The 26,313-nt window shown below is 38.9% G+C and overlaps 1 protein-coding gene across 1 annotated transcript; it reads left to right on the top strand.

Moving 5' to 3' along the window:
- MCHR2 (melanin concentrating hormone receptor 2) lies at positions 1-26,102 on the top strand. Its single transcript, XM_057410873.1, is given in 7 exon segments — positions 1-35; positions 292-343; positions 4,119-4,222; positions 11,662-11,868; positions 19,989-20,183; positions 24,464-24,577; positions 25,721-26,102. Coding segments are annotated over 7 exon segments (1,089 nt in total).
- The last annotated feature ends 211 nt before the right edge of the window (positions 26,103-26,313 follow it).

Raw genomic sequence — 26,313 nt, 5'->3', positions numbered from 1 at the left:
ATGGTGCAGATGGGCTTTTTGAGTGATGGTGGAAGGTCCTGTCTTAGTGATGCTGCACAGAACTGAGGTAGATATTCCATGGTCCAAACTTCTTGTTCAGTTCTTTGGCCAAGTAGATAGACCTCCACTTAATTACTTTCTTCTTCCTCTGCTCTTCTTTTGAACACAGCTACACTCACCCTACTGTTAGTACACCCCCAGCCCTGAACAATCTCACACATTTTAGTTTAGTTTAGATTTTATTTTATATCTTTTTATTTCATTATTTTATTTAATTTTATTTCTTCTTAGAAATAAGAAACAAAATTGTATCCCTTGCAAGAAGGGCACGATTGATCCACAGGTAAGCTGGTATTTCTCTCACACTTGTGTCAGCAAGTTAAATTGACCCATTCCACAGCTGCTATTCACTTTGATGGCTTAAACAACTACCCCTTGCCGTGTAACTTATCACAGAATCACAGAATTCTAAGGGTTGGAAGGGACCTCAAAAAATCATCTAGTCCAGCCCTCCTGCAGAGCAGGGTAACCTAGAGTACATCACACAGGAACTTGTCCAGGTGGGCCTTGAATATCTCCAACGTAGGAGACTCCACAACCCCCCTGGGCAACCTGTTCCAGTGATCTGTCACTCTCACAGTAAAGAAATTTTTCCTGATGTTCACATGGAACCTCCTATGCTCCAGTTTACACCCATTGCCCCTTGTCCTGTCACTGGACATCACTGAAAAAAACCTAGCTCCATCATCCTGACACTCACCCTTTACATATTTGTAAACATTGATGAAGTCACCCCTCAGTCTCCTCTTCTCCAAGCTAAAGAGTTCCAGCTCCCTCAGCCTCTCCTCATAAGAGAGATGTTCCACTCCCTTAATCATCTTTGTAGCTCTGTGCTGGACTCTTTCAGGCAATTCTCTGTCCTTCTTGAACTGTGGGGCCCAGAACTGGACACAATAATCCAGATGCGGCCTCACCAAGGCAGAGTAGAGGGGGAGGAGAACCTCTCTTGACCTACTAACCACACCCTTTCTAATGCACCCTAGGATGCCATTGGCCTTCTTGGCCACAAGGGCACATTGCTGGCTCATGGTCACCCTCCTATCCACCAGGACCCCCAGGTCCCTTTCCCCTTCACTACTGTCCAGCAGGTCAGCTCCCAACCTGTACTGGTACATGGGGTTGTTCTTCCCCAGATGCAAGACTCTACACTTGCCCTTGTTGGATTTCATCAAGTTCCTCTCCGCCCAACTCTCCAGCCTGCCCAGGTCTCGCTGAATGGCAACACAGCCCTCTGGTGTGTCAGCCACTCCTCCCAGTTTAGTATCATCAGCGAACTTGCTGAGGGCACATTCAGTTCCCTCATCCAGGTCGTTGATGAAAATATTAAACAGCACTGGTCCCAGCACCGACCCCTGAGGGACTGCACTAGTCACAGACCTCCAGCTAGATTCTGCCCCATTGACCACAACTCTCTGCCTTCTTCCTTCCAACCAGTTCTTGATCCACTTCACTACCTGATCATCAAGCCCACACTTCCTTAGCTTGTCTATGAGGATGCTGTGGGAGACAGTATGAAATGCCTTACTGAAATCAAGAAAAACCACATCGACCGCACTACCATCATCCATCCACCTAGTTACTTGCTCATAGAAGGCTATAAGGTTGATCAGACATGACTTCCCCTTGGTAAAGCCATGTTGGCTGCTCTTAATGACCCCCTCATCCTTGATATGTCACTGGACCTTTTGTTACTTTACTAAGGCGTAAGTAAAATTTAAAAGTGTCTGTATTTTGCAGATGGATGAGCAGAGCAACAAAGGATATAGGAAACATGCCTGAGGTTGGGCACTGAATCAATCAGAGGCAGAAGAAAGAATTAAATCCACATCTTCTAGTGTTTCTAGAATAAAGGCAACAGAGAATAGGGCAAGACAAAGGATCAAAAAGCAGTGAGATAAACGATGCCTTTCCCAAACTAAACAAGATAAGCTTCTGACACAAATCATCCCACGTTAATGTTAAAATGGCTACCAAACTGCTGAAGTTTGCCATGGCAAGATGAGAAAATGCCCTTCCTACTGAATCTGAGCACGTCAAAGCCACCAGAGAAAGTGATAACAGTCATAAATGACACCAAAACTAAGTCAAGTAGTAGCCAAATTCTACAGCTGACTTCCTCCAACTAAGATTCAGTTTGTAACTGGATGGAATTGAATGAAAAATTATGAATTGAATGAAAAAAATATAATTTTTTGTTGTTTAAGCAGTTGCCAATAATTATTTCTTCCGAATACAACAATTAAAAGAAACCACTCTTCTGCCTCTAGTAAAAGTGTGTCATGTTGCTAAAAAACAAATCAGGGTCACTATGTACTTATTCCTGTAATAGTCCCTGGCAGTTTTGAGGAGGAATAAATTCAGAGTGAAAATTCTATTTAAGTGTCTGAACTGCTTAGTAACAGATATTTAATAAGAAACACATCTGTATACCGGAATGTAAATTAGACAACTTGTATAAACACTTCAGTAGTGTAACTGTTTGATATATACTGGAGAATTCTTAAAAGACACTCATTAAGAGTCACAACTACCCTGTGCAAATCTTCACTGAGTTTCACTAGCCACTTTGATCCAGGCCTCCAGAAGAAGCCTTGTTTCTTGTTCTAAATCTTTCTTCTCTGGTTCTTAAGCCACCAAGGAGCAAACTTCCTCTCTTCTCAGCATTTGGGGCGTGGGCTTTTTTTAAATAAAATTCACTGTCATGGTGAATTTATGTGCAGCTGGTTTCTGTGACCTTTTATTGGCTGCAAAAAATCTCATCTGCCCTTTTTACAGACAAACTAGCACTCATTTACTTCTTAGAAGCTAAGCACTAAAAGAGGCACAATTTTCTTTTTAGTCCACTGTAGCTTTTTATTATTAAATGACCATTGCATCAATCATTCATTAGGAATGTGAAGTTATACTAATAACACAACAACTTCTGGGTTTCCTACTTTTTTAATTCTTGAAAAGTATGTGATTTTGTTATAATATATGCAAAAATCATACCTGTAATGTATTTTATAAATGTCTTAGTAAGGCGTGGCTTCAAGTATATTTGTGAAGAGAAATTGTTTTGATTGTCGTAGCTGGATTTATTTTGTCTTCACCAATGTAAGTAACTGTCTTTGTGATCACATGTGATTCACTCAGGTTTCATACAGAAAAAATGGTATTTCACCACCAAAAGATACTTTTCTATGTCATATCTTTGTTATGAAGCAATAAGTTTGTAGAGGTTTTGGTGGTCTTTGTGCATTATGCAAGTGTAAAAATTACCTCCCTCTTTGTATTTTTTGCATTTTATTTTCATTACATTTTCCTCTTTCTGGTAGCTTCCTGAACCCCCTGATTTCGGGAAGTAAATTAAATATTTATTACTCACTGCCTTCCTTATGTCTTGAACAGCATAACCCTGTTAATTTGATATTGTTGAAAAGCGGCAGCTCATCATCACCTAGTAAAGACTAAGATCTGTTAAAAGGGTGATTTTATTCTCAAATGTGTATATAAAGGGATTTTCTGCTTCATCCCAGGCCGCAATTTTGCTTTAAGATACTGTATTTACTGAAATGCACTGTCTGGTGCAGCACTGGATGCCATTGCGCTTGCAAGCGCAAATTTGTGGCTTGTGGTTCAACTTCTTGTCTGCTGGGACCACCTCAGCCATAAGAAAAAGCAGACAGTTCACCTTTTGAGAGCAGAATAAACACTGTGAGACTAAAATGGTGTAACTTTGATGATTAAAAACTTGTTTAAATTGTAACAGACTTATTATATCACAGATTTAATTTTGAAAATAATATCATCCAGGTCTTTTATGTACAATTCTGAATGTACAAGATCTTAGGGTGGAAGGTTTTATGAAATTCAGATGATCATTAAAGTGATGAACACTTAGATACCAGACTTAACTAATGATATTCAAATTATTAGTCCACAAATAATTTATTTTCTCTTTCTATTACAGAATTAAGTCCTAAAGTCATTGAAGAATGAGTGAATTTCAGCCTTCCTATCAGAATGGTACACCAGGCTTGTTTAACAGATCTTGGAGTGGATGGCACCATTAGTAGGTGATTGGTGCCACAGAGACAGTCATCCTTCCCTCTCTGACTGGGATTATCTGTTCAACAGGTTTAGTTGGAAATATCCTCATTGTGTTCACAATAGTAATGGAATAGTATGGAATCAAATACATTTTTCAATAAGATTTACTGTTAAAAATATAAATTGACTGCATGAAAGAAGTAATTGCCCAGCACAGGCAAGGATAGCAAGTCTTTCATGCTCTGTTTAGTCATTGACATTTACTTCTCATTAAAACAAATTAAATCATGAATATAGATAGCAGTAATTTATGTCTTCTTAGCCTTTGCCTCTATGAGATATAGCACTTCAGTGCATGAGTGACTTCAAACATACTCAAGGAAACCGAAATACATGCCTTCTTCCCTAGTTTCTGTTACAATTGGCAGCAATCTTCCCATTAGCATATGTAAAAGCTAGACTAACCTTTGAAGTTTAGTTATGGTACCTGCCTGGCATTATAATGTTTTACAAAATTCTTTGATCAGTTGAAATATAGTCTTTTTCTCCTTTGAAAACTGCTCCTCTACCTCATTATTTCTGCCTTTTACAGCAACATCCTAGAACCCACTGCTTTTTGCAGCACTACCTTCCTTCTGGAAACAGCCTTCGTGCTGGTCCAGGATTCTTACATGGCAGGAATTAATATCTCAAAACATTTTTGATGTATTCTGTCAAGGTAAAACTACTGAAGTTGCTGAGGTATTGGGGGCCATAAATTCAGACACAACATTGTTTATGCAAGAAAATACCTTTTAGTCTCTTTATTTGAACAAGATATTTATATATATATATATGCATATATAAAATAAAAAATAGCTGATGCTACCTCAAACTCTAAATCCATACGCATGTATCTTGAAAAGGTGTCTTTTATCTGAGGTGTAAATTTAGCATAAAGAATTATGACAGCATAAGGCTGATATGCATGGCACTCTACAAGGATTAATAGGTGGATTCCAGCCCTACATATTGTGCTTTTAAAGGGAAGATTTCCAAAGGACAACGCAGTATTAAGTGTCTGTCGGCCTCTGAGCTTTAGTAAACTTCCCTTGAAACTACCAGAAATCTAGTGCTTGGTACACTCAAGAACATTGTAGCTCACATTCTGAATGCGGAGGGAACAAATGTGGAAACAATATGTCTGAAGTGAACATAATGGCAATATGAATTTTTAAATGTATGAATGAATGGAAAGGAAAAAAGAAATCCTTGAGTTTCTAAAAATTAGTTATAGAGTCTTAAAAATAATAGAATGGAAGGAAACTGACATGGAGCAAAGATCATTTTTTTTTTACCCTGGTGAAAAGCCTTTGTCTAACTGAAATAAAAATATGAGAGACAGTGGGAATGTCTCTTTTCCCCAATGACTTGGGGAAAAAAAAGAATATAGTTTAAACTGTGTTTGCTTGAGAAAATTATAAGCATTCAAATTTATGGGCATGAGCATTAGTACACAGGAAAAGAATTTAAATAGTATATTAGAAAGTTAGTGTGGTAGTTACCAACACTAAAAAAGTCAGCCACAAGCCTCAGATTCTGTAAATAAATGTATATTTAAAATGCAGCTACATTTTGAAAAATAGCCATATCAGAATCTTGTCCTCTAGATAGATTGGATTCTGCTCAATGGCTCTGCTTCAGAGAGGTGTCTTGATCATATTTTCTCATCTCATTAAAATTAATGCTTTTTAATTTTTTGCATTACAGAGTTCTTTAAAGAGAGAAATAAGATAGATTATCTCTCTAAGTAGAAAGTTATTCACTTTCCTGTAGCAAATGCTTTACTCATGGTAGAAGATGATAAAGAACAAACCTTGGAATTTCAGTTCCACAAATTTGTTTGCAAGTCTGCCAGCTGAGGACAAACATTTTAAAGTTTGAATTAAACTGGTATAATCTGCAATTTACTCAGAGAAAAATAACTAAATAGCCTATTGAAATTACATGTAATATATGTCTATGCAGTGAGATTTAATGTAAAAATTACTAACTCAATGACTTTTGGCTGGCCCTCCTTGTATGAATGGATTTCATCCGTAGGGAGTAATAAGAGTTGAGATACGCTGCTGTTTAATTAAAATGAAAATGATGAAGAAAATGCGGCAAGGGTTCAATGTCAGCCATAAGTAACCAATAACTTTCATACCAGCAACCCAGAAAAACTGGTCCTTAAAACTGTGGTTCTGTTAGCAAGTATTTCATGTAAACTTTATTTTTCATGTAAATACTGACTTTGGTGGGCAGCTGCTGGGAGAATGGCTGGTGTTTTATGGAGGCAGAAAATCCAATCCAGACAACCCCAATTAGCTCCATTATCCTGACTTTATATTTTGAAGAAAAAGCATGTTACAGAAGAGAAAAGGGCATCAAATACAATTTCAATTATTTACGAGTATTTCTTTTCAGATTAACCTGATTTTTATTAAGGTAACTAATGGTAAGTGGTAAAATAGCATGTCCTAAAATAGAGATTGCAGATATGTGTGGCAACACTTATTACTTGCATTCTGAGTTCTCAGCTGGAGAGGGTGTATTTACAACTGAATATAGTCAGCAGCAGAAAATTTTTGAAAACACTATGCATAGCTACTCTATCCAGATCAGAGATTTTATGTTATCAGTTTTTATATGTTATCTTCTTGGGAATTATTAAGTCAGAAAAAGAACAATACAGTAAGTTCAAGAATTATAACATGAAAAAAAAATTGCTAAAGTGTGGATGCTCCTAGGTGGTGTTGATGACAAACAGGTTTCCTGAAAAGATTTTCAGAAGTAAATAGATTAACATGGAACTTTGAGGGATTGATTATGGGGCTGGCCAGATTTCGTATTTTCCTTCAAAGACCTGGGGCAAAGTGTAGGAGTGGGTCAATAATATTCCTAATAACATACACTGGGGAAATGTGGCTGATGTGAAGGAGTATGAGACTATCATACAGAAAGAACCAGATAAAGACTAAAGGAGGGACTAAAGCAATAGAAATAACATTTAATAGCACAAAGCCATGGAATTTTTTCTTATTAGTATTTTTTTACAAATAGGAAACACTGCTGTCAGTTAGAAAACAACAGAGGAAAAGCTCCTTGGATTGCTGTGGTCTGTCAAAGGCTAAAGCTGCATGAGAAGCACACACAGATGTAATACATGTAAGGCTCTGCCCTTCCAGGGAAAAGAGGAAAATGCCAATGACATTCTCCAGGCATGAAAATACAAACTCAGACCACTCTGAAGGGCCTGAAATGCAACTCTCACCAGCTGTTTCCAGGAAATATGAGATATTCAGTCTGGAATAAGAAAAGAAAAGAACAATTTCTAGAACCAGAATAATAGAGAACTATGAAAATTCACTTAGATTTGTTTAAAAAAAATTAAAAAAAAAAGACCCAGAAGTGTGTGCTTGCTCTCTGTAAATCAGGATCAAATACAGCAGAAAGGGTAAAGAGCTGTTTAAACTAAAGGCCAAAACTGGTATAAGAGCAACTGGGTAGACTGCAGTGAAGAGGCATTAAAGGTTGTTAACTGGATGGTGATTTATACCCTCCCAGAACAGTGATGTCTTGTGGTAGCCTTCAGTAGGAGTAATAGAAATAGAATGATTATTTCTGAATTGAAATTTCTCTATTATAAGGATGCCTTTTCTGCTCTTGTTGCCTGCAACAACCAACAACTTAATTCTATGACAAGGGTTATCTCTTCCAATCTTGGGTTCCTGCTTTTCCTAAATCTAGCAAAAGAAAACCCCGCGTTAAAAAACATACTTAGTGCCCTACGAAGTATCTCAGCTCTTCTGTTCTTTATTCATCGCTGAGATAGGGAGCTAAGTGTTGTTGCACTGAGACAGCATGCTGTCAGTTTTCTCTGATTTCTATGATTCTGTTTTAGATCTGTTTCAGAAATAAAACAAAAACAAGCTAATGTTAGAGATGTGGGACTTCCCATGATGACAGCTGGCACAGCAACTGATACATGTTTCTAAGTGATGTTGTCTGCCTTGACTGTGAGATTCAGTTAAACAGCCATATATTTTTGGACCAGGATTTGTCTTGGGTTTAGCAGTAGCAGTCATTTTTTCTCCTTCTTGGTAGCTGGTGCAGCGCTGTGTTAGGAGTACCTCCTTGGCTAGCCTAGGTCAGGCGTCCAGTCTCCGCTCCCTCCCAGCTTCCCCTCCTCCCTGGCAGAGCATGAGCCTCACAAAGTCCTTGGTCAGGGTAAACATCACTTAGCAACAACCGAAAACATCGGTATCCACAGGACTGCTCCCAGGCTGGAAGTCAAAACACAGCACTGCACCAGCTACCAAGAAGGAGAAAAATTGACTGCTACTGCTAAAGCCTTATCTAATTGTACAGATGTGAGCCAAATATTTTTCAGCATAACTTTGATTCCCCAAGTGAGTCATCAGGGTGCCTCCATAGAGAAGCACTACTGAGTGTAATACCTATCGTCTTTGTCATGATAAACTTCTCCCAGAGTTCTATTTCTCTGCAGAGATTGTAGAAGCCAAGAACACTAGGAGGCATTAGAGGTCTAAATTTCAAACTGAGAAAATTAACATAAAAGAATCCCACCCTCATTTAAAAGGAAAAAAGATAACTCTTTCCTGATAAGTATTGAGATGTTTTTTCAGCTACTATGAGAAAATTACATGCACAGAAAAGATCCAAGAGGAAGCACATTACATACTTACCAGCACAAAAGTACTACAAAATAGGGTCAAGTAGGTACAGGACAGATGCTGTTGGACATGGTCTTGTTAGGAACCAAGGATCTAGGTAAACTCCAAGTGAGAGCGGAAGGGAAGTGGACTGTGGTTAATGTCAGAGATGGAAATTTTAAAAAGCTTCCTCCAAGACAATCTGGTTTGTTGCAGATGGTTAGATTTTGTAGGGAAGGAGAGGTCTAGGTGGGAGGATGACTTTAAAGCTGGTTGTACTTGCCACTGCAGACATATCCCAGAAAAAATGCCATTTTATCCTTTTCTATTTGAAGAAAAGGTATGTGCTTGAGTTTTTAAATGTGTGATGCCTATAAATAATCTTGGTTTTGACCAACATGTCCAAACTAACACTTAAGCTTTTAGTTAATGAAGACTCTCTGTCCAGGAGGGTATAAATAAATTCTGATGACAGCATATAATGCAGTCAATGGGGATAAATAAAGACTGATGACAACATGTTATGCAATTGTCAGGTTCCTTGGTGTTGTTACTGGAATGACAGACAGTATATAGATTATTATGTTGTCATGCTGTTCAACACTTCTTTTTTTAGTAGATTGGGATAATTAAAATCCCAATCCATTAAAGCATTCTGCTCTTGTAATGCAGTAAACAAACCATGGAAAGGTCTGGTGAAGTTCAGAACAAACAAGTGTGTTCTTCTAATTCTGTGTTTGAGGGATATGTTTTGGGGGGAAGTTTTGGATTTGTGGATGTTTTCGTTATTGCTGAGCAGTCCTACAGAGAGCCAAGGCCTCCTCATACCGCCATGGCAGTGAATAGCCTGGGGGTGCACAAGGAGTTGTGAGGGGACACAGCAGGGACAGCTGACCCCAGCTGACCAAAGGGATAACCCAGACCATATGGTGTCATGCTCAGCAATAAGCTCGGGGAAAGGTTGGCAAGGGGGCCACTGCTCAGGGACTGGCTAGGCATCAGTTGGTTCATGGTAACTGTTTTCACTTGTACCACTTGGTTTTCTTGGGTTTTATTTCTCTCTCTTGTTATTTTCCTTTTCATTAAAAGTTAGTAGTAGTAGTAGTATTTTATTTTATGTTATGTTAATGAACTGTTCATATCTCAAATTCAAATTCTCTTCCCCATCCTGTGGGGCGGTGGGGAGAGAGGAGTGAGCAAGCAGCTGTCTGGTGCTTAGTTGTCTGCTGGGATTATACCCAACAAGCATAAAGTGTGCAAGTTTCAAATCTGAGGTTCTCATTCTGAGTCCAGAAGTAGTTTCCAATAAAGTGTGATTTATCCTGTATATGTGAATAAAATGAAGCAGAAAAGGACCAATTAAACTTTTTTTTGTAAAACTACACGTACAGGCAGTTTCCAGATGCTTTGAAACCTGTGTGTTTAAGCATAATGGTGTTATTTGACACCTTGCAGGAAACACAGTCTGAGGCTTCTCTTTTCCTGGAGGTTTTGCATCCTTCAATGTTCACAAAGCTAAAGGCACTGGAGAAAAAGGTCACACATGCGTCATTTTCTCCACAAGCTCCAGTCATTAGTGCCAGCAGATATACTTTATGGATGTCTGGTTTTGGTTTCAGTATCATAACCAGATGACAGTGAATCATACTTTGTAATTTATTAAAAATGTTTGAAAAGAATATTTTCATCTGGCTCATTCCCTCTAGCTTAAATCTGTTTCTTTAGAAACATAGTTATTTCATATCTTGAAGCATGCAGTGAAGGCAACATGGAAAATATGACATTAAGAACTCTTCTCACGCAGGTCCTTTTAGGAAATGATGACCATAGCGCTGGAATTCTGAATGTGGTCCAAGGGTGGCCAGGTGGAGCTCTTCCAGCTGCAGGTTCTTAGGTGCCTTCCACTAAGAATGACAAATAAACTGGTATGTTGTAGTAGACTGGAAAAAAACTTGATTAGAGATACTGAGGGGGAGCATAGACAAATAGCTTAGATTAGACAGTCTGTAAGTGATCATAGGTAGGGTGATTTCTATATGGAGACTGTAAATAAGGACCTTTTTAATAAAGCCCTACAATTAAAAAATATTTTGCAAATATCAGTGCTTTCCAAAGATGCTTTATACTCCTTTCCTGACTTTGTATAGAGGAAGGCAATTTAAAGTCAGGAATTCTTTCATCTGCATGTATGACATTTGTCCAAGCCTAAATCAGGGGATGTACTAAGACAAGGATATCACACAAAAGCTATGCAATAAAGACATTATGAAACTAGCAAAGCCAAACTCCAGTACTTAGATGAAGACTCTGCATGCAGTTTTAAATCAGTTGCACTCCTTGTGTATGTATAAACCTCACAAGACTGTCTTTGAATATTTCATTGCATGCTAATTCTTTTCCCAGTGGATCATTCCTCTTTCAGCAGTTCCATTTTTACCTTCAGCATTCAAGAATCCCCTGTCTGCATCTTTCAGCAAGATTCAGCCTTGGGTCAGCTGCACTGCAAGAAGGCTCTGATCGCTCCTCTTATTTATGCTAGGCTTACATTTCTAGAGTTCCTATGTCTCTCAGACCTGTGTTTATTTTGAACACTTTATAGTTTTCAAAGGAGAATATGAATAATTGTGCTGTTATTAATAAAATAACCATTCAACCTCACTGGAAAGCAAAATTATGGAAAACAATATATTTTTCTTGAGCCTAAAATATTTAGTTTGAAATATCTTTGGGTTGACAAACTTCCCCAGGCTCTGAAATAGTGGTTCTGACAGTGTACTTATTTGTGTGGAGTTCAGTTTTGAAGTCTGCTTTATCAACAGTATAGTAGATATGTCAAGTCATCATCTTCATGTCTTCCAATTTATTTCAGAACCCAGAAGAAAACTATACTAGATATCTACATCTGCAATCTAGCTCATGCAGATTTGGTTAATATCATTGGCATGCCCTTTCTCACTCACCAGTGGGCATGTGGAGGCGAGTGGGTTTTTGGCAGCCCTCTTTGCGCCATCATTACCTCCCTGGGCACATGTAACCAGTTTACATGTAGTGCCATTATGACCGCAATGAGTTTGGACAGGTATGTGGTTTCACATTTTCATTCTATAATCCAGGACAATGATATCTGATTGTGTTTATACAAAGCTGTAGTAACTCAAAAAAGAGAAATATCATCAGTCATGGTTGATGATTTTTTGAAAACTGGAAGAATCTTTTTCTGATGTTCCTGGAGGTAGCAGAAATATTTTAAGTCTTGCTATAGCATCATGCTATGCACAAGTCCTTAAGCAATCTCAGTCACCACACAGTGCTACTACTCTGAGGCTTATCTTTAGAGACAAAACTTCTAATAAAGGCTTAATGTCACTAAACCAAGATTTGGTTTAACCATTCACATTTCAGATTAAAAAATGGCTTCCAAGCAGACTGCAGAAACCTACTGTATCTGTTATTTGTTAAAATCATTGTTAAAATTCATTAGGAGTATGACAAAAGTTTTAGCTTTTATCATAACTACAGATTTTAAAAACAGCTTCTGTATGTTCTTGATCTTAAAGAAAAAAGTCAAATTCAGGAAAGAAAAGTCTACTTTGATCCAAAGAGGTCTTCTTTTATAAGTCAGAAAGAGCATGAAGGAAAAAAGACAAACTATCCTGCATAGCACAAGACACTGGTCAGTCATTAAGAAGAATCTAGGCTAAATAGAGTCGATGGGAAGGACACTTGGTATTGAACTTGTACCATACAAGACAGCATGCTTCCATGGAAGTGAAACGTTGTCACTAAAAAGAGGGAGAGAAAAATTATCAGAAAGCAGAAATTGCAAGTTATAAACAATTTTGAAACAGATGAATTATGGCGATCATAGAGCCATAATATTAGAAGTCTTATTTCATTGACATGAAATTAAAAAAGAGTCAAGAAATTATCAGTTCCTTTGTAGTTTAATTTTTAAAGCTCTCTTCTAATATTTGCATATGAGTAATGTGACAAATGAAAGCCTTTTCTTATATTCCTGAAGAATTTACACTTAGCAGTACCTTTACTATTTCTGCTTAGAGAAAAATTTTCAAGCAAAAGACAGCACGGATTAAGGCAGAATGTCAAAACCTGGTATAAAAAATAGTTTATGTCCCAGCTAAAGCCATGTCTTAACATGGACATTTGTTTTGTTGTGTTTTGTTGGTTTTTTTTTTAAGGTAAAGCCTGTGCTTTCTTTTCTATTTTGAGGAAAGTTTTTCCATCTCAAATACACTTGCCTACGCAAAGCTCTTCAAATTGCTTCTCTCCTAATACCAATACCTAATATCTGCTAATACAAATTATGACACGGTAGCCAAGAGAGACAAAGATTTTTCAGGTGACAAGTTCCCTGACTGTTTATTGTTTGATAATTTCAGTAAAGCACCTCTGAAGCCATCTAGGACCTTTTCATTAAGAGAAAAGATTAAACCAGATATTTTGCAAAAAATCAGCAGAATTTATCAGGCTTTCTTTGACTGTAAAATCATCTCACATTTGCAATAAAAGCAAGAAACATAATTATACCTTAGTAAAAGTTATGCCTACTGCAACATTGGACAACTTTGTGTTCTCTTTCACATATCTCAAAACAAAGAAGCACTTCTAAAGGAAGACAGGAACTGGTCAGACCTGGGAAGCCACTTCCAAAAGGAGCCTAAGCTGAACAAAATAACTACGACATGCAAATTAATATCTGTCATATTGCTGGATGGTGGGTTTATTCCTATAAATCCTCTGCTTCATTATGGGAGTGAACTATGTCACGCAATGGTCCAATAGAGACTTTATTATTTCAGCTTTTTTTTTTTTGTGAATCAGATTTCCTTATAAGATCTTAAGAAGTGGCAAAACCCAGCTGTTCTCTCCATGGAGCTTTAGAGGTAAATTTATGAGGAGTACAATGTATAAAAGTTTGCTTTTCATTACTCATTTTCATATGAAATTAAAAAAAAATAAAAAAAATAAATAAATAAATAAAAAAAGAGCGCTGTAAAAACTATGCAAGTTGAGTATATATATTAACATTTCTGAAAAAGTTTCCTAAACTAACATCAAACATATATTTTTAATGCAGATTCATTTTTAGGCAGACATTACATAAATTATATTTCAATGAAAAATTGGTAGTACAACTTTTGCTTGTTGGTTAAAAGAAACTTTCATAAGAAGCAGCTCCTAACACCAGTTCCTTAGGCGAGTACGAACATGGGCACACACAGAAAACAATCCTAATCCCCCATGTACATGAAGAGTAAATCTGTCTGTTTGTCCTGGGTTTAGCTGTAGCAGTCAACAAAAATATTAGGATGCAAATCTGGCATAAGTGAAATCAGAACTGTGTACAGTGCAGATAGCAACTCCTCAAGCCCAAATGTTGATATACTTTTATGTTGTGTTGCTGTGTCTGGTAAGACAGGAAAGATGGAAAGATGGGACCCAGTATAATGTCCCATATAAATGTTGTTACTTGGAACGTTCCAATAAGCCACTTGACTTTAGTTGAAGATTAACACTGTAATTAGTGATGATAGTGACTTCTTTAAAATGTCAAAGGAACACTTTTGTCTATGACATTTTTAAAAGATAGCCAAGAATTACACATTCTGAATAACTGATGCAGAATAAGAAGTTACATCATCCTTTATTCGTTCATGGCACAAAAGATGGCAGCTGATAAAGCCTATGCTGGACTTTCTTTCTGTGACAGGATGCTGTGAAGCACATCTCATTCCTTTTAGAATGAATTCACTGGAACATGTCACAGGAAAATGCCACTGTGTCCTTTCTTATAGAATGCACCTGCTGCTGACTACTCCTACAAACTTTTGTTAAAAGAAAAAGCGCGATCTTTTTGACAGGGGTTTGGTTGCCTGTGATCCAAGGCGTACTTTTGGTATGGCACAGCTATATAAACTTGTCTCGGCCCCCTCAGAAAGTTGCTAAATATTAAGCAGTGCAAAAATACCTAGAGTAGATCCATGTATGCTAAGAAAGTTAAGATACATCAAAGCCAGAGACAGATTTCTGAGGTGGAGACAGCAGTTCAAAGGTTCTCGAAGAGAAACACTGGCACAAAGTAGTATAAAATACTAACAAGAATCAGGGAGTCTGAAGATGCCATTTCACACCCATTGACAGCTGTACAGCAAAGACTCAAGGGTGCCATACAGAAATGATAAGAGTACTAAGACTTAGCCTAGGATCTTGTTAGCCCTAGCTGTCTGTTGCCTACTGTAATAGCCAAGAAATAACCGCTTTTTGTGAATATCTTGTTTCCAAAGCGCCTCTGTGCATGGGAAAAGGACCCTGAGCAAGCTCCTGAAATCTGAGAGTTACATAGGGTACCAGTCAATTTTGAGGCTTGCATAAACATTTATTCAGCCTATCCCTTTAAGGCCTCAGCCACATAAATGGAGAAATGAAGCTGGGAAGATAAATCTGGAGTAAGTAGCTCTGTGACAGCTGAGAAGAAACAGTCAGGTGTTCCAAGTGTTTGCAGCAGCAAAGACTGACAGGCATGAGAAAATGTGTCCTGGTTTGCCCATTGTTGTAATGCTGCTCTAAGAAATTAAAATTTACCAAGGCAGTATCACTGGTAAGGTGGGGCCATATCTCTATGGAAGTCATGGGCTTTCAGTTATTTAAAACCAGAACCACTGGATTTGCCATGGACTAATCCATTTACTCATTCTTCATACTCATTTTTCTATCTCTCTTTGCTTTACTTCACATGCAGTCACAAGCACCTTAGCCAAAGGAAAACGTAAAAGCTTTATAAAATCTCATTAAATACTTTCTCTTTTAAAGTGTTACCTTGGCCTTCACAATCATACCACGCACTATGATGGTAGTTGGTCTCACAGATGTTGCTCCAGGCAGCATCAGAACAGCAAGTCTGGCAGAAAGGCAGAAAGAAATGTTGTAATAGGCATGGGTAACAGGCACTCTATGCCTTGAACTTTTTGAGAGCTCTGCAGGCTCCATCACTGCCTCCTTCTCCAGCTCTCTGTTTCAGGTAAGTATTCTTCAGACTTTTCCCAATAAAAGACTCTTTCATTACTGAGAATTACTTTGTCAGATGAGGGCACATGTCTGCCTTCAAGTTCCACTCTCTGTTTGAATCTTAAATTACCCCTTTTTTGAAGACCAGCACATTTTCCCAAATGCACCACTCACGGAATTTCACAATTTTTATCATTGGACAATAGGCGAGATTAAAAATTACACCCAAACTGAAACAACCAATAGAAACCCACTGCTGCAAAAGAATGGAGACAAGAGATCCTTGATAAGTATTTAGGATCAGATTAATTTCTTACTGTCTGGGGAAGGGTAAATGAGAATACTGGCAGGCTGGAATAAGTTCAAGTTCTATCAAGAAAATAACATCATTTATGTTGAATTGAATTTGTGGTGGTGTCTTCATACCATCCACCCTAATTATTTCTCTTGCATCTTTAAATTCATTAAATGACTTTTTTTCCTTTGCTGAGCTGAATATTAGAAATCAGAATTAGAAAGCCAGGTAAATTATCCTTTATATTAACATATCTTTATATGAAAATATCCAGAAAAATAACTGTGTGAAAACACAAAGTGTGAAAGAAAGTGTGGAAACTCATCTAACAATACTTAGGGAAATACACTTCTGTAAAGGCCAGATTTTAAGGCATCATTAGTAAACTATGCTTTTCTTTTGGGAGAATCCTGTGAAAATTCAGCTGTGTATCCAGGAAAACACTGTCTACAAAACAAAATGAGCCAGCACGTAGGCAGTGACAGGCACTTCTGGAGCTGGAAGGTGTGGATTTAGTGCCTAGAAAGTTCCATTGCACGCACCATTCCTTCCCTTAATGATCTTCAATGACCATTAATGCAGTTAGTTTTATTACAAACTGCATTAGTCCACAGCCACTAGACTGCAGCTGCTATCAGAATGAGTTACATTCGCTGTTGGTAAGTTTTGAGCTGCGTTGCGCTCTGGTCCTTTGGGCAAAGGCAGTATCACCCGCTAAGTCACATGTCACATGGTGCCTTAAGAACTTCAGCCCTTTACATGCTAACAGCCCTCTCTCTGAGGCTCTGTAGCTGGCTTTCTGTTGGCAGCTCTGTGCACAATCACCCAAGCCACCGTGGCAGCCTTTCCCAGAACCTCTGGGTCAGCCCTTTCCCCCTGTTCCCACGCTGTGGATGTCGCAGTTATCCTCCCAGCCCTGCACCTGCAAACCCAACAGCATTGTTACAGTGGGTTCTCATGGGAAGGAACTGCCACCAGCGTGAGAATCACCCCTTCTTCCCCTCCCTTTTCCTATCCTGTGGTCAAAGCTTCTCGTTGATATTAGTGGACCCAGAGAAGGATGCTTATCTGAAGCTCCCCCATTGCTTCTCTTTCTCCTTTCATTTTGATTTTTCCCTTAAGGTAACTATATTCCATCAGCTACAAACTCTTCTAATAAATCTCTGTGCATGTGAACCTGTCTCAAAAACCTTTGTGTAATATACAGTTCTAGACTCTTCATGAAAGAGCAAATAATCAATGTTTTTATGGTTAGGTACCTTGTGAGCTTAAGCAAATTGAAACAAAAAGAGGATCTCACTGAAACCTTTCTGCTAAGGAGGAACATATGAAAGCATTAAGGACCTTTCGTATCATCCAACTGTAAGCACCAGCTAAAGTTCAGTCTCTCATTAACAGCAGGCAGTAGACATGTCTAAAAGGTGATTCACAGGGTGTATGAAGAGCACAGCACAGGATGAAACATCATGTCCTGTCACTTTCCTTGCAGCCAGTGGGAAGAGAGGGGCCTGGTTAGGCACACTTCTTACTCCATGTCAGCTAGTAATGTCACTTTTCTGCACATCCCTGACATATCCTATTTCCATCTTACACACTTCAATTTTCTCACAAATACCTTGTTTAATTAACAGTTTATTCACGGTTTGTAATGTCCCCTGCAACTGTCTTCAGCATTCTTACTTTGGAAACATATTTACTGCCCCTTTAAAAAAGAGTTGCAGTATTGCTCCCTTACTTTGCATAGAGATGTTGTTGTTTGCACCACCTAAAAAAATGAAAGCAAGTTCAAAGTACGCATAGTACAGTGTGCTTACATGGAGACTAAGAGGCCAAATTTTGTGGAAAGCAGTAGTAATCACAAGTTTTAAGAACCTGAGAAGCCTGTAAATTACCCTCTATTACGCAGATCCTGTAAGCAGTATCGATGTCAGAAGCTATTTCCATGAGGCAGCCAGTGAAACAGGAGAGGTAGCTGTACCAAGAATGGAACAAAGTAGCTCTACCATTGCAAATGTAGGGGATTTCTGTTCTTTCTGTGACTATCATGAGGACTGAGAAAAACGGCATGAAATTAGAGAAAGCTTTTTAAGATATCTTGTGCCAGAAAAGCCTTTTGCCGATTCTAGCAATAATGGCCATTACTTTAACATTATTTAAGGAAAAGAACTTGATTGTTGCAAAGCTTGAATAATTAAAGAAATCTATTTCCTACTCATAATCAAGTAAGACTGAAAATAAGCTAATAAAACATGAAATACGAATCTTTCTTGATCTTATGCAACAGTTCCTGATCTTCATTGGCACAAGGGCAATACCAAGCAAGTGAGGTGCTGCAGACACCTTGTTCTCACAGGCTAGTGGACCTATCTACACCTAGTTTTCTTTCATTAAGTACTTTTAAGAAGGAATCACATTTTTATGAAGACTGTTCCTTTTATGTGTTTTTTCTGCATAAATAGTTCACTGTTAGAGTCTTTTCTAGATCTCATGTAGGTTAAGAGTGATAATTAGTCACTTATGTTGGTGCCTGTTTAATGGCACGTATTCAGGACACACCAAAAATGGTTGTGTGTGGGGAAAAGAGTCTTCTGCAAGAATGACCTACTTTTCAGATCAGCTTTCTTATATAAGCTGAGCAAAAGCACCATGGAATTCCACACGTAGATAATAACCCTTTAGAATAACGGTGCTTTCTAGGCAGTACCTGAAAACATCTAACATTCATGTCACACTAGCCTGGACTGTTTTGTTTTGTTGAGCTGTCATTTCTTTTCTGCTCTACAAGAACTAAAATTCAGTCAAAAATTCACCAGTATTTAAATATTTCTCAGTTTTATCCTTTCCAGTTGTATAGGTTTTAAGTACCCTGACATGAAGTCTGGAAGATAGAATTTGGTAGAGAAGTTGCTAATGGTCAGTCACCAAGAAAATTATTTCCAAGTGTTGTTTAAATTCAGAGTAATTTGCCTTGCTCATAGCAGCTAGCAAGTCATTCATTTTCAGTTAATTTTTGAAAATTACCATTTCAGAAGATTTCTGTGGCTATGACTCAGAGTTTGCAGAAACTGAGTCAATCTAACTCACATAGGAGAGCTGTGTTCCACTGCTACTATTTAAATCTCTTCCAACCTTTTACATGAAAAAAGGCTTGTGTGATACAGTTGAAGAGGGCAGAATGAAATCTATAATCCATTTTCTAAAGGCTGGTGATAAAATAGGTATTAAAAAAAGAAAAATAAATAAAAGCCTGAAAGCTTCCTCCCTCCTTTTTTGGGTAAACTGTTGACATTCAGAGCTTTAATTTAGCTGTTTTGCTTGTCATTAATTGAAGAATTAGAGACTGATAAATGGATGAACTGAGTTTTCTCCATAAGTTACATCTCCCCCATTTCTCTTCAAGATTATGGCTCCCCACTCACACACCAGCTCCTGCTGCCAGAGGTTAAGTTCTTCCACCTGTCCTTTTCCCTGTCATAGAGAATGAGTTGGTGGACATGGGGCCAAGGCAGAGCCATAGGACTCATCACCTTCAGTCTGGGTGGCAATGACTACAGATGTCACTAATTTTTGTATGTCTGAATTTTTAAGATTTATTTCCTACACGCTAGTCTACTATAATTTGTTAAAGACTCTTATCATATTAATTAAATAATGTTGTGACAGAAAGCATAATCAATTATAACAACACCTGTTGAATGTTAAGGGATTTGCTCGAATAAAAAACATTCTGACACATTGTACTAGACAACCTTTTAAAAAATGCAGTTTCCTTCCTTTTCAATGGTTATTCTTAGAATTGTTCTTTTGCAGTCAACAATTTTAACCTTGATATTTTATACTTTTTTTCTGTTCTATTTCTCTGTTACCTTGTTTTACAGGTACCTCGCTCTTGTCCAGCCATTTCGTCTAACCAATCTGAGAACAAGATCAAAGACAATTCAAGTCAATTTATGTTTATGTGTGATGTGACTTATTCTGATGTTCCCTGTGTGGGTGTACTCAAAAGTAATCATGTTCAAAGATGGTTTGGAAAGTTGTGCTTTTGATTTAACCTCACCTGATGATGTTCTCTGGTAAGTTTTCAAAGCGAAGGGTATCACATCTTCAGCTGATGTTGAAGATACCGCCCGTTTTGTCTTTAACATCCCAGACAGGCAGACGGATGGAATAGAATAAAATAGAATTAAAGGTGGAAGCTGAGCTTTATATCATTCTGATCATTAGACCAGTTTGCATTGGTAATGTAGGGGCTGCCCCACCATGACCAAGTTCAGCAAGATAGCTCCCATAACAAATGTAACAGATAAGGACATCTGCTTCTCTTGCTGCATTTAGGTAACCGGTTTGCAAGTGAAAACTCATTGCCCCTTCTGACCTGGCAGACTGTCATGTTTGGAAGATATAGATCACAGAAGAGATTAAACACTCTTCAGTTTGCATATATGGCTTTCCAGTATCTCATGGCCAAACAGATGTCTGCCTACTTAGAAACATAGAATCATAGAATGGTTTGGGTTAGAAGAGACCTTAATATCCAGTTCCAATCTCCCTGCTACAGGCAGGGATGCCTTTCACTAGACAAGGTTGCTCAAAACCCCATCTAACCTGGCCTTGAACACTTTCACAGCTAATCTGGCTACAAATCACGCAAAGGACCTACCAGCAAACAATCATTTTCCAAAGCAAGAACATCCAGTCGGCTACACTAAAGCAGAAGAGCAGTTTGGAGAAGTGGTTGCTTTCTAGAATTTTTTTGTTGCTATTGTCCATTTCGTTTTTAGAAAGTAATTACAGAAAATCCTATCTTTTGATGCATTATTCACTTGGCCTGCCATGAAGAGAAAATTTGTTTTTTATTAGTATGGAATGAAAAAAATACTTGAATTCAAGCTAGCTTGTTGGTGATGACTAACAAGGGACATGAAAGAAAATTCTAGAAACCTTAGGTAACAGTAACTTTTGACTGATACTGGGTGGTCTTAAATTAGCATGTTCATTTGGATAAGGATGGTATTTTTGGGGTGAATATCTCCAAGTAGAATAGTTAGGGTTTGAAAGGACCTTAAGATCATCTAGTTCCAACCCCCCTGCCATGGGCAAGGACACCTTACGCTAAATCATATCACCCAAGGCCTCGTCCAACCTGGTCTTGAACACTGCCAGGGATGGAGCATTCACAACCTCCCTGGGCAACCCATTCCAATACCTCACCACCCTCACAGGAAAGAATTTCCTTCTTATATCCAATCTAAACTTCCCCTGTTTAAGTTTTAACCCGTTACCCCTTGTCCTATCACTAGAGTCTCTAATGAAGAGTCCCTCTCCAGCATCCCTATAGGCCCCCTTCAGATATTGGAAGGCTGCTAGGAGGTCTCCACGCAGCCTCCTCTTCACCAGGCTGAACAGCCCCAACTTTCTCAGCCTGTCTTCATACAGGAGGTGTTCCAATCCCCTGATCATCCTTCTGGCTCTTCTCTGGACTTGTTCCAACAGTTCTATGTCCTTTTTATGTTGAGGACACCAGAACTGCACACAATACTCCAGGTGACGTCTCACAAGAGCAGAATAGAGGGGCAGAATCACCTCTTTCAACCTGCTGGTCATGCTCTTTTTGATGCAGCCCAGGATACGGTTGGCTTTCTGGGCTGCAAGAGCACACTGCTGGCTCATGTTCATTTTCTCATCAACCAGCACACCCGAGTCCTTCTCCACAGGGCTGCTCTGAATCTCTTCTCTGCCCAACCTGTAGCTGTGCCTGGGATTGCTTCGACCCAGGTGAAGGACCTTGCACTTGTCATGGTTAAACTTCATGAGGTTGGCATCAGCCCACCTTACAAGCATGTCAAGGTCCCTCTGGATGGCATTCCTCCCCTCCAGGGTATCAACCGAACCACACAGCTTGGTGTCATCGGCAAATTGCTGAGGGCGCACTCAATCCCACTGTCCATGTCAGCGACAAAGATGTTAAACAAGACCGGTCCCAACACCAATCCCTGAGGGACACCACTCGTTACTGGTCTCCAGCAGGACATTGAGCCATTGACCACAACTCATCATAGAAGGCCACCAAATTGGTCAGGCAGGATTTCCCCTTAGTGAAGCCATGCTGGCTGTCACCAAGCACCTTGTTGATTTTCATGTGCCTTAGCATGCCTTCCAGGAGAATCTGCTCCAAGATTTTGCCAGGCACAGAGGTGAGACTGACTTGTCTGTAATTCCCTGGGTCATCCATTTTCCCCTTCTTGAAAATGGGGATTATATTTCCCTTTTTCCCATCATCGGGAACTTCACCTGACTGCCATGATTTTTCAAATATAATGGACAGTGACTTAGCAACTTCATTCACCAGCTCCTTCAGGACCCGCAGATGGATTTCATCAGGACCCACGGACTTGTGCACGTTCAGATTTTTAAGATGGTCTCGAACCAGATCCTCTCCTACAGTGGGCGCAAGGTCTTCATTCTCACAGTCCCTGCATCTGCCTTCCATCTGCAGTTCTCCCGAGAGCTTCCTGAGGGGGCCTACGTTCTCCCTAGTCTGTTTTTTATTTGCTACATACCGGTAGAATCCTTTCCTGTTATCTTTAATGCCTCTAGCTAAGTTTAATTCTAACAGGGCCTTAGCTTTCCTAACCTGGTCCCTAGCTTCCCAGACAGCATCCCTGTGCTCTTCCCAGGCCACCTGTCCTTGCTTCCACTTATTATAAGCCTCTTTTTTCATTTGAATTTTCCTCAGCAGCTCCTTATCTACCCAAGGAGGTCTCCTGGCCCTCCTGCTGCACTTCCTTCTGGTTGGGATGCAACACTCCTGAGCTTGTAGCAGGTGATCCTTGAAGATCAACCAACAGTCTTAGGCACCAGTGCCCTCTAGGGCTATATCCCATGGAACCTTACTAAGCAGGTTTCTGAAGAGGCCAAAGTCTGCTCACTTGAAGTCCAGGGCAGTGAGCTTGCTGCACGCTCTTCTCACTGTCCTGAGGATCTCAAATTCGAGCATCTCATGATAGCTGCATCCAAGGCTGCCTTGGAGAGTCACATTTCCAACGACACTTGAGGTCACATATTCAGCAGTCTCAGATTGTGTGATCTGTATTCTTTTCAGGTGAAATCAGAATGGAAAAAGTGCTCCAGAAAATCAATGAATGGACTCAAATCACTGTTGTGTACTCAGTCCTCACAGGGTGCAATTAGAGAAAGTTCTAAGATAAACCCCCTAACATGGGTGTAGTGCATCATGCCCTAAGCACCAAGTACTTCACTCTACAGATTTTCACTAGTCATTTGTACCACTTGTTAATGCAAAGCCAATAAGAGTGTATTTGAGCCTTTTTTGTTCCAGCTTCCCTTCTCATTGCCCCCCTCCATTTGAATCACAACCAGATTTTTAATGGAATTAATTCTAACTCCAGAGCACCAAAAAAAGAAAAAAATGTGTAGCAGTTCAGAAGTTAACTATTTTCATGTCAGCAAAGATCAATGAAAATCACTACTGAAGATGTAAGGTATGAGTAAAAACAACCCCTGAAATATGACTGAATATTTTCAAGAACTTGTGAAGGACATGAGCCCCTAATAGCCTGAACAAAATCAAAGAACATAGGAGAAAAACAAATTTGAAAGAATGTTGGGAATTCAGTCTAGTCCATCCTCTCTCAGATGGCATGACCAGGTAGACAGTTTAAAACACAATGAGTGTCAATAACCAGAAAGTTTAACAAATTATCAAGATGTCAATCTGTAAAGCAATAAGAAAATTGATGTCTATTTGTCAGGAACAAATTATAACAATCTAATTTCCTTCTTTAATGGAATCTCGCCTGATAAAGACTAAATAAAAGTAAAATATCTTGAACTGTAACAACACATCAGCTAGGAAAGATGGTGTCAATTAGATTACACTAGCAGTGCAAGAATGGTAGAAAAAACTGTGCTCAGAAGATGATATACTGGTCTACTATCTGACAAGCAAAATATCAGGGGACTAAACAGACTATGTCCTGCATAAATGTTTGCAATAATTATCACTAATTACCCAGGTGCGGGAAAAAGTGCACACATAAAGAATTTGGAAAGCTGAGAAGTATCCTTTGTAGTTTTCCTTTTGTAGTCAACCATATTCCAAGAACTATTCTATGATTCTATGATTCTATAAGTGCTAAACACGGCCTTAATACTTACAAGTACTTGCAGTTCTAGGTGCTTGCTGCTATCTAAAACAAGCTCCATGTATCTCTAATCAAGAATTGCAAATCAGAGACCATTTTATGAAAAATGACATTGATATTTCTTTTACGTTTATGTGATTGTATTTGTGTAATAATCTTGTTTGTTCCTCTTACATTTTCTTTTTCAGGTATACACTTTGTCTTACTATAACAACTTTCTTTTATCCTTTACCACTGTTATTTATTTGCTATATTTTAATTTTATGTTACACATGGGAAACATACCAGCAAAAAAGCAAGCAGTAAGGTAAAGTATTATTCATGCTTCTTCCTATATCACATGCTGTGCTCAGACTGGTGTAGGTTTTATATGTAACAGGACAAAAAGAACAATCCTAAAGCAACAGTTAGACACTGCATTACGTAACATTCAGCGCTTCAGACACTGTATTATGTTCCCAGGAAACAAACTGGGTATGGGATTCAGGGAAGAAGCAAGGTAACAGAAAAAAGGAAACATTGTGGAGGAAGTTGCGGCTGGAGTTCTCGGTTTATCTGAGGACGACAAAAGGACACAACTCAACCTTGTACTTCTGGCTGCGGGAGGTTATCTGGTCTCATGGCTCCAAGGCCTCAGTTCAGGGATTGGGAAACTCAGGGAGAACATGGGTGCCCAGTCTGGTACGAGCTGCTATGCCCCAGGGAGCTGCAGGTTGAGTGTCTCCAGGCTGCACTGCCCATCTGCGGAAAGGGGACTCCAGGTCCCACAAGGATCCCTAGCCACTGTTGGCAGCTTGGGGAAATCCAGGCAATAAAAGAAAATTGGCACATGAACAGATGAAATACAGTTTCCCAATTTCTGTGACAGCAGTTCTTCTGCTTGTACCAATCTTCTGTCAAAAAGGAAATTGATTTCCATTTTAGTGTAGTTTCTAATTTCTCAGTCAGGAGTATCATTTTCTTCTTTGCTCTAAGACTCTCATAATCATAGAATCATAGAATCATAGTTAGGGTTGGAAAGGATCTTAAGACCATCTAGTTCCAACCCCCTTGTTGTGTTTTAAGTGGATATTTCCAGATGTTAGATGTAGTTATTGATGAAAAAAAGATGTAGTTATAGATGAAAAAGAATGCAAAGCTATAAAGCTCTCATGCCGAAAAGGAGTAAACATTCTTAATGAAAATAATTGCCAGTATTTCATCAAATACATGTAAACTACTCTCAAGTGGCTCCTGTATGTGGCATAGAATTAAATTCAGCAAAATAATCAGAAGAAAAAATAATGTACAACCAATAAAAATATATGAAGTTGTTGAGAGCTGACCTTTACTTGCACTGTTATTTGGTCTCAAATAACAGCTATTCTTTAGTAAACTCAATCCATGCCATCATTTTCCCATCTTCATTTTCCATGCTAGGAAACCTTCTTTTATTTGTTTTGCAGTTACACCACCAGTATCCCCAGGCAAAGAATCCTGAGCCTCACTAAGATGGTGCTTGCTCTCGTCAGCCCGTTTGTGGTAAGCGCTGCCCCATTCCATGTAATCCAGCTCATGAATCTTCAGGTTTCTCAGCCAACCCTGACCTTCTACGTGAGCTACTACATCTCCATCTGCCTCAGCTATGCCAGCAGCAGAATTAATCCCTTTCTCTACATCCTGCTTAGTGGGAACTCCCAGAAGCGTCTCTGGCGATGCACAAAAGTGGAAGTCAGGATGACAGACCAGGATGTCAATGGCAGTGTAAACACAGTCAAGTTTTTGATAGAAGGGTTTTCTCCCAGGAAAAGTGCATTATATATGTATAGATTTTTTCAGGTGCAGTAGATAGGCCTGATTTCACTACTTTCATGAAAGTGTAACTCAGAAATGGCTTTGTTGCTGGAATTGTTGAGCTGATGTAAGAGGATCTGTATCATTCTTTGACATGTTAGAACTCCTTGAGGAGAGATTCTCTACAAAATGTTCTTTGTTACTATGCCATTGCCTTTTTTTAATGATGATTTGTACAGAGATGAACCAAATGTATCGAGACAAA

This window comes from Pezoporus wallicus, unplaced genomic scaffold, assembly GCF_028554395.1.
Source record: "Pezoporus wallicus isolate ANWC-B61680 ecotype Strahan unplaced genomic scaffold, APGP_CSIRO_Pwel_v1 contig_747, whole genome shotgun sequence".
NCBI classification, from domain to species: Eukaryota; Metazoa; Chordata; class Aves; order Psittaciformes; family Psittacidae; genus Pezoporus; species Pezoporus wallicus.
Note: the sequence above shows the minus strand (reverse complement) of the source record. Positions and strands in the feature narration are given on the sequence as shown.